The sequence below is a fragment of the Antedon bifida genome, chromosome 6, assembly GCF_963402885.1.
Source record: "Antedon bifida chromosome 6, ecAntBifi1.1, whole genome shotgun sequence".
In the NCBI taxonomy this organism is placed as follows: Eukaryota; Metazoa; Echinodermata; class Crinoidea; order Comatulida; family Antedonidae; genus Antedon; species Antedon bifida.
The window spans coordinates 25475404-25485084 of NC_136231.1; the positions used below are offsets into that span (position 1 = coordinate 25475404).

A 9681-nucleotide genomic window follows, 5' to 3' on the forward strand; every position below is an offset into this window, starting at 1 on the left:
GATAGTTATTCACTTTCCATATAATGATTTTCAGGGAAAACTAACCAAAAATAATTTTCGAACAGACTATTTTTGCTTTAAATTACAGGGGTGTTTTTTTCAACTTTTATGCGACATTAATGTGACAAATGACAAAGATATAACGCAAGGATATAATTTTCAAGATACAGAGTTTGTTTTTACATTTTTCTATAGAGGGCGTACCACCGGGAGAGACTCCGCCGAGCGGCAAAAATAAATAAATGAAATCTAGGCTAGTAGCCTAGGCCTCCAATTTAAGTCTTATCTAAGGCTAGTAAACTTCTTATAATCTATTCTTATTTATTAGATACTCCTAACTGTAGGTAGGCCTAACCTAGCATCCTTAGGTAGGCCTCTAGACTAGGGCCTACCAAAGTACCAAGCAAGGCTGAGTAGTCGTAGCATGGGTGTCATCCTGATGAGTCGGGCATGTCCCAACCGGTACACTGGCTACCTCCTAGACTACTAGGTCTAGGTTAACTAGAGAGCCGTTAGACTAGCCTAAACCGAATAGGCCTAACTAGAGTAGAGGGCCTAGCTAGCACTATGCCTACATACATGTTACAAAGCTAGTAATAGTCCTAGTATTTAATAAGTTAAGCCTCTATTATAATAATAAATAATGTTTTGTGTGATTTTTTTTAATATCCACAGACAGCTATGGAAATTGGCAAAAAAGTAGTGGAAATCATTAATAGTTTAGGTTATAGAGGATCACATGAAATCCAGGCAGAAGATTTTGAATGGATGTGTGAAGACGAGGCAGTTCTGCCATTCCTTGATTGGTTTTGTAGCAATGTTAATCCATCGTTAATAATTACTTCAAAAGAAATGACAGAGTAAGTGCCTAACGAAAATAATTATGTATCATGACCGTGTATAACCCTTAGATATAACATATTTATTATTCCCTAAATCTGCTTGATAATAAACCACAAAATATTAGAACCTGCAGCATTAGAATAGATTAAAGATATATAAATGTATTTTCCCCCAGAATATCCATGAATAATAATATGAATAATTCAAACAAACATTGTGAATACCTAGGCTATTTTGTAGTTTTAAAAGTTATAATTAGCCTATATATAAAAAAGACAAAATAAACAGTTACATTTAACCAGGAACTATAAATGACATATCTTATATAAATTAATAATAATTTTAAACAACCAGGATGTTATTTTGCAGAACCATTACAATTCACCTCTGAACACCTACTGTACATATTTCAGATTCTCTGCTCTGAAGGAAGCAGGAGGGATTCTTGAAGGAGCACAGTTAGAGCAAGCATTGCAAAGCTCCACCAGCATTGAAGAGGATGATCTGACAGAAGAACAACTTAAGTAAGTAAAAAATGGGTGTGGTTTGAGGAAAAGAAGGTGGGGGTGAGTTAGAAAAGGGAGGAGGAGGAGTTAGAAAAGGTAGGAGGAGGAGTTAGAAAAGGGAGGGGGAGGAGTTAGAAAAAGGAGACATAGATGAGTTAGAAATATGAGAAGGGAGGAGTTAGAAAATGGAGAGGGGAGGAGTTAGAAAAGAGAGAGGGAGGAGTTAGAAAGGAGAGGGGGGAGTTAGAAATGGAGAAGAGGGAGTTAGAAATAGAGAGAGGGAGGAGTTAGAAAGGAGAGGAGAGGAGTTAGAAATGGAGAGGAGGGAGGAGTTAGAAAGGGAAAGGGGAGGAGTTAGAAAAGGAAAAGGTGGAGGAGTTAGTTTGTAACATTGTTCAATAAATATGGAAGAAAATTAACTTTGAAATTCTAGTTCTGTGTGTGATAAAAGATATGATAAAGAATTGACAAATTTTTTTAAAATTTATTTGTAGGAAAGAAATTGCTGAACTACAAAGTGACATTAAATCTACTAAAAAAAGGAAAGAGATTCTAATACAACAGCGAAACAGACTGAGGTTTGTTTGTTTTTTAAAATGAAAATCCTGTGGTTATGTTAATAGATATACAGTATTGTCCCCAAAAAAAGAAACATTTTTTACCGTAATTTTAAGAAAAATTCTTGTTTATGTTGTCTTTTTGTAAGCGACAAAATATAATTTTATTTTTTTTTACAAAATTAAATAACTTTTTCTTTATCTTTATTGTTATTTTTATAATATTCGTAGCATACATCACACTGAAAGACAACATAAGATCACCAAACTGGGTGCGATTGAGGCAAATGCAAAGAAAAGTTACAAAAGAAGTATAGAACAGATCCATTCTGATAACAATAAGGTAAAATATTAATTATCATATTTTGATTATTTTTCTTGCAGTGTATACTACTGTAACTTTTTAAAGTGTAGGCATTCCTTCTAATTTTTACGATTACATTGTTATCAACCATAATTGTTAAACATCATTGTACAATTGTTTAATGCAAGGGTTCTCACCAGCTTCCAGGGTGGGGGAAACCCCCACCAGAGGCACACGGGAGGGTCCTACTGCTTGTCCTGTTTTTCACTATAAACTTTCTCCTAATCAAAACCTTAAAAGCTATGCATGGTAGAAAACTGCTGAGAACCCCTGGTTTAATGCCATACTAAAGATAAAACAAAACAATAATTTGTTTATAGATGAACACTGCGCTGAAGGATCTTAGCAAAGCATTTAATGATGTAAGCATGGAATATTCCTGTGATGGTGATGCCAACGACGCAATGTTCTTGTCGCATCTTTCTCTGCAAGATTATTGTCGGGCAGAGGAACATTTTACTCAAGACTTGACCAAGTACACAAAGAAACAATTCTTTGAGGTAATTTGATAATTTCCTGATTCATTGTATGATTGATGTAAAATTTCTTTAGCCATTTAGATGTATTAAACACAATATACATTACACTTTTAATGTCACATCTTTTTCTTTGCTGGTTGCAGCAGTCAATCCAGGATTTTGAAGTATGGTGGGCCATAAAAATTTAATTAAATTTAAGCTGAACTAATATCCTATATTTTGCATTTTCATTTTTGTAAACTAAAAGAGGAAGGGGCCATTGTCTATGGTTTGGTTTGTGTCAAAATTATTCTATTGTAGTAAAACAGTTCTTTTTTTACTGCAACAGATATAATTTTAATTTGTTATGTAGAAGATAATAGTAGATAGATAATAATTTTCATACAGGATGGATAAACTATTTATTAATTTATTGCGCTTATAAATTAAGTCTCATTTGAGGCTTAAAGGAAAGGAACACCCTGGGCTAAATGTGCCACTGTGCTTATAGATAAATGTAATAAAAACATGATTACAATGGTTCAAGGTACAATAGTAAGCAATTTAGTTAAAAAATAGACTTTTAAATGACAACATATCGGAAATTGAACAGCGCCATTTTGACAGGTTAAGAGCAATTATGTGACGTCAGATTAGGTGGACGCATTCAAGCAAATCCAAGCGTCCATCGTCTTAGTACAGTATTTCAATATGGAAGTTCGGGATATAACCATAAATAAAATCAATTAAATAGCCTAACATACTTAATATTTTCGGAATATGGCTTGGAGTTTTTATAATTCAGAAAATTTGGAACCAGAATATATAGAAAGAGAGTTAGTTTTGCATCGTGCTGATGAAAAAAGAACATTCTCGAGCATAACAAGCCGTCGAAGAATGGTGTACTTGCGGCCAGTGTATCTGTACTGTATGCCTTACACTAGGCCTAGAACTCGTGTTGAACAAAAATAAAGTAGACACTGCATCGTCAACCAACAGCCTCCGTTTGGAAGGTTTGTCAGTTAATTCCTCTACCAAATCCCGTTTGAAACAGCTAGGCAATAAAAGTAACAATAGATTAACAATAGCTGAAAGATTTACGAATTGGCTTGCAGAAGAAAAGATCGATCGAAGGTTTGTTTACCAAGTCAGCGCATGCTCATACCGTGTCATCGCCGTCCTGCATGACCGCATGTCGCGTTATTAGCCAATCATATTAGCGGATTCGCTTAGCCAATAGAAGCGCTGAATGCACCCGCGAATCTTAAAATGTTCGTCGGCCGTCTCTGACGTCACAAACAGGCTGCCATGAGCACAAGATGGCGATTTTCAAATGTCTTGAAAACAGCTTTAAAATCCTGTTTACTAGAAAACTACAAATCCGATTTAAACATAAATTGTTCTGAATATTAAGTTGGTAGGGTTACTTTTATAATAGTTAGGTAAAATATTAGGTTGTTCCTTTCCTTTAAGGAGTGGAGTTGAAGGAGTCGTGAGTTGCAAGCCTGGCACTAGGTCAGGATTTTGATTGAACCCCAGACCTTGAGATTGGAGGGAAAGCATGTTAACCACCAAGCTACATCCCCACTGTATATGCATTATTGCATAAAAAAGCTTGCAAACGAATTAAAGAGCATGAAATATAATTGCAGTCAATTTTAAATTTTGACGGCAACACATTACTGTAATACGAAACATACAGTATACTGTTACAGTTTTAATTTTGAGAAATAACTAAAGTTCTGTCTACACTATCAAACTTGCTTGTGTGATGTGCCCAAATATGGTAGTAATATGACATCATCATGTCCGTATATGAGCACATCACATTTTTTTGTCACATAAAGTTTGATAGTGTAGACAGAGCTTTACTAATATCCAAGTATGATTAGAGTTACTAAATGTATAAATCATATATAGCAATATATATTTGAGCAACATTAAAAAAAATGAAAAAAAAAAAAATATTTTGTAGGGAATAACCGGTATAACTGGTCAGGATTCACCAGCATCTTGGTATCAATTACTTGACCTTAGTGACCCATCAACATTGGTTTTGAAAGGGGAGAAAGAACATATAACAGCAAGTAACTGCAAAGAAGTAGCACGATTACAGGCACTGTGAGTTCCATATAGTTTGTCATTAGGGAGGTTTCGCAATCCTACGAAATGGATACGACGTTACACAGCATATTCATAAAGCGTATTCGTGTGGACGAATATCACCAGTCATATTCGTAACTACAAAACAAGTACATTATTTGATCTATTTTGCACATTTTGCATTGAATAAGGAATGTTTCATGATTATAATATAATTATAATAGATAATTTATTGAAAGTAGTTTAATGTTTTGCTGAAAAGAATAACAAAATAAAATGTATTTCAAATTAGTTATCCAACAAGTCAGATGCAGTATGTGAAAGCACTAGTTGAAAAGACTCGACTGCAAGCAGCCTGTGAGAGGGCGCACCACTTAATCAATTCAATGGACACACGAACATTCACATCAGAACTTAGGTATACAGAAGAAAGAAAGCTCTGTCTACACTATCAAACTTTATATGGACATGATGATGTCATATTACTACCATATTTGGGCACATCATTACCATATTTGGGCATATCACTACCATATTTGGGGCACATCACTACGATATTTGGACACATCACACTTTTTTGTCAAACTAGTTTGAAAGTGTAGACAGAGCTTAGGTTTAATGAATCTGCCTGTGTCAAGTAATCAAGATGAAGAAAAACATCGGAGGTGCTGACTGGTTGTGGCGACCCATGTTGATTATTTTTTTTAATATTATTATTATTATTATGTACATATTGGATTTCAAGTTGTTTCTGTTCATGAATGATGTCTGTTATGTTTGTCTGTACATGTAAATTGTATCCAAACTGACAAGCACCCATTTCTTTTGGTACTATTGAACATTGTGAATGAATATCCTTGTTGGCAGGTAATGAATGACGTACAGTAACTAGATCCTAGTCCAAAATGTCAGATCATTGGAGAGTTTTTGATTTGCGACGAACAAATTATGTTTGTTTCATTGTACGCATCAGACATGTTTCCTCGCTCCACACCTCAGCACGGGTTTGCTAGTTTCCAGGTCATCGGTTGGCCATTGGTCCTCGGTCGTCGCAAATCCAAAACTCCTTATCGTATTGGTAACTTTGTTTCTTTTATATGACGCACAGTCAACGTGTACATGATGTTGAGAAGAGTCTTGCGCAAGCTAGTCGGCAAGCATGTACGTTAGCAGATACGCTGCCAGAGCTTACTGAGAAGAACGCTGCCTTGCAGCAGACTGAGATTTTGTTTGGTGATTACAATCTAAAAATTGCTAGACAAGAATACTTCACCTCGAAACAGGATGAGGTAATTTGAATTTATAATTTAAATCTGTAAGATGCCAATGGAAATAACCTACCAGAGTAATGCATTTATCACTATGCCTAAAAAAGCTGATTTAAAACTACAGGAAGCCTTCACTACACTCATTCATGCCAATACAGTATCAAATCTGTTAATGCTTCTATTTCATTTTGCAGCGCATCTCAAATTGTTTATTAATTATTTTCAACTTGCATTTTTCAGGTAATAAACCAACTGACAGTTCAGAGGGCACGACATGAGTTTCTAAGCATGGCGTTTGAGACAGAGGCTGCATTTTTAAGAGAAACACACAGGCTTCTTACAGCTTCCAGGGACCTCCTTGACACAGACGTGAACAAACATAAAGATCAAATTGTATTCTTTTACAATGTAGATTTCACTTCATAAATAAATTATTAACAATAGTGGTATAAAATCAAGGCCAGAAAATAAAAACCATCATTGCAAAATTAATAGTATCAAGTACGGCAATTAAAGGAAGGAGGGAAAACAAAAAACTCTTTTTATTAAGCCTGTTTAATATTATTTTAATGCAAATAGAGACTTTAGGTATAAACAGCTCTACATACTGTAAGTATTTATGTTGAGCTAATGCCCTGACAAAGTTAGTTCCATGTCATGTCTTATTAATATTGAACATTATTATTTACTTACATACCTTAACCAAGTATAGACATTACTTAGTGATCCCAGTCTGCAGCCTCCCATACCTAGAGCAACAATTGATTCCAGAGATCTCTTTGTAACCAGAATGCATCAAATTTTAAGTATGAACTTTGTTTTATCAGTATTATACACATTATTACCTTGCAGTTGTAAATATGATTCTTCTAATTCCTGTACATTATAATATATTAAAGCATTAAATAAAAATATAATAATGAATATAATAAATAATTAGGAATTTTTTTAAATTTAATTCCAGATTATTCGCCGGAAAGTGAAGAACGATCACAAAAGCAACTTTTCTTGACATATGAAAGTCTGATTGAGGGCGCTAAACAACTTGTAAGCAACCTCACTAGTCTTAAAGCTTCTCTGTCTTCCACCAACACTGACCAAGATTCAAAATTAACAGAACTGTAAGAATTTTGATTTTATTAGTTAAGTTAGAAAAATCGAAAAAGCAACTTTTCTTGACATATGAAAGTCTGATTGAGGGCGCTAAACACCTCGTAAGCAACCTCACTAGTCTTAAAGCTTCTCTGTCTTCCACCAACACTGACCAAGATTCAAAATTAACAGAACTGTATGAATTTTGATTTTATTAGTTAAGTTAGGGTTCCAAGAATTAAATTTGATATATATCATACATACTGTATTATGAGGTCGTATCAATTTGATACTGATTTTACTGACTCCAATATACAAAGACAAATAACTACTGTATAATCAGTAAAGTGAAAGGTTTATTGGACACTTTAACATAACATCGTTTCAACCCAACGTGAACACTAACACCGCTCTTTTGCAGGCTCTCTACAAGTCATGTATGACATGTCAATCACGTACAACTGTTCCTTGTGTGTACAATTGAGAACTAGTGCTGTTCTGCCATTCCATGCCAATGGTGTGGGAGTCGCTATTAAATAAAATTTGAACAATACCATGACAGCCCCAGTGGTCTAATAGATAGAGCATCTGCGTATCAAGCAGAATGTTCCGTGTTTGAATCTTAGTTGGGGCAGCTTTTTCTCATTCTCACTTTCATTTCCTCAACATTTTGTGTCAAAAATTAGTTTAGTGATTGAGTGGCCGAGCGGTTAAGACAGTGGAACCATAATACGTAGTCATAACATCAGCAATGGTTCGAGGCTTCCTCCATAGTTCTGGTGGTAGAACAAGTCTTCTCGAATAAGGACTATAAACCGTAGGTCCAGTGTACACATCTGGTTCATGTGAACTTTAAAGAACTCTAGGGGATCACTCCAGTGTACTAGTTCATCATAGTATTATACTATACACTGGGCCCTCTGGGAGAACAGTCTTTGACTGAAGAGGCTACCCAGTATAAAGAATAAATAAGTACTGTATATAACCAAAAATTTCTTTTTAACCTCCAAACACAATTTAGTTACTTGTTAAATCATTTGATAAATCGATTTTTCACCATTGCAGAGAACGTAACCTGAAGGTTTGTGAGGATTTTGTATATTCAGGGTCAGCTAATGGTGGTGAGCCTGTACTAAGCCCTCAGCCCATCATTCGTGCTATAAACCAACTAGACATGGCCTTAAAGAGTTTAGAGAAAAACATTTTGGATGTCATGACACAGTACAGTAGCAAGAAGAAGGTACATTTATCTTATTAAATTCTTTAGCACCAATTTTAAGAGTCTTTCACACCTGTTCCAACACTGTTGAGGTCTAGTGATCTTATATAGCGCTTAATGCACAAAGCTTCTAAGCGCTTCACATTATTACTCCGGTAATGTTTTGGATCAAATTCGTCTGGAAACATACTCACATAATGCAGCTAGTAATCAGCGCAGTTGTGTTTTGACCTATCCCAGTAACCAATTTTATACACCTTGTGGAGAGAGGAAAATAAAGTGTGTTGACTTGTCTAAAGATACAAGCAATGCAACAAACTTTGGATTTGAAGTCACGATCTCACGATCAGTAATCCAACACACTGCGCCACAAGTCCTTACAATAATTCTAATAACATATGCTTTGTTTTTCTGCAGTTACTGCATGAGGATCCATTACTAGCCAAGCAAAGAACTCTCTATACAAGCTTCTTCACCGACCAGAGCAAGTTGAGACGAACTGTAGATGATTTAACACATCAGTTACAAGCACAGATGGTTGAATAAAATTACAATCAAAAGCCATCTTCTTCACAGACCAGGTTGGGATTATAGATGATATAAAAAAAATCAATTAAAAGCACAGATGGTTGAAGAAAATGACTTCTTATCAGACCAGGTTGAGATGATAGACTATTGAACACATTTAACACAACAGCTACTAACACAGCTGGTGGAATATTAAATGGCTAGTTTCATTTTGCTGAACAATTATTACTGTAGCTTAAAGTAGTGTTCTAAGTAGCATTGAAAAAAAGGGTGAGACACTGTGGATAAGTACAGTATTATGGGCCTAAACAGACTACTAAAGATTATAGAATGAAATGTGATATTCATCTCTCTAAATCAAAATTCTTTTCAGCCACAGAAATCATTTGTTTTCAAAATTAGATGAACTTAAGTGAACAATAAATGAATATATCATTTGTATATTTTAGATATCAAAAATGTGCATCATGTATTATTGTACATAATTTATATTGTTTGTAGATTTTTAGAATGATTTTCAAAGACACCAATACCTATAACTGTACAAATAAAATCGTCATACTGTATACGTAAAGTCTCTTGTAGTATTTGTTGTACAATTTTATTGACCAGCTCTCTGTGGACACTATACATACTGTAAAAGACCAAAGAGTACACTTCCTCCTTTAATGTATTCCGGCACGGTTCTGTTGAGGCTCAGGGAAATCAAAATGAACGTCAATGTTCCGTTTTCACGCGGCTAT

General features: G+C 34.9%; 1 protein-coding gene across 1 annotated transcript; it reads left to right on the plus strand.

Annotated features, from left to right (window-relative positions):
• Positions 1 to 196: 196 nt before the first annotated feature.
• LOC144844246 (HAUS augmin-like complex subunit 3) lies at positions 197 to 9557 on the plus strand. Its single transcript, XM_078701055.1, has 14 exons — positions 197 to 295; positions 680 to 860; positions 1257 to 1367; positions 1844 to 1927; positions 2138 to 2249; positions 2591 to 2770; positions 4704 to 4849; positions 5124 to 5249; positions 5940 to 6120; positions 6340 to 6492; positions 6812 to 6905; positions 7064 to 7220; positions 8257 to 8431; positions 8828 to 9557. Exons 2-14 carry the CDS (start codon positions 682 to 684, stop codon positions 8954 to 8956), a joined length of 1827 nt encoding a protein of 608 aa, XP_078557181.1. The 5' UTR covers positions 197 to 295; positions 680 to 681; the 3' UTR covers positions 8957 to 9557.
• The last annotated feature ends 124 nt before the right edge of the window (positions 9558 to 9681 follow it).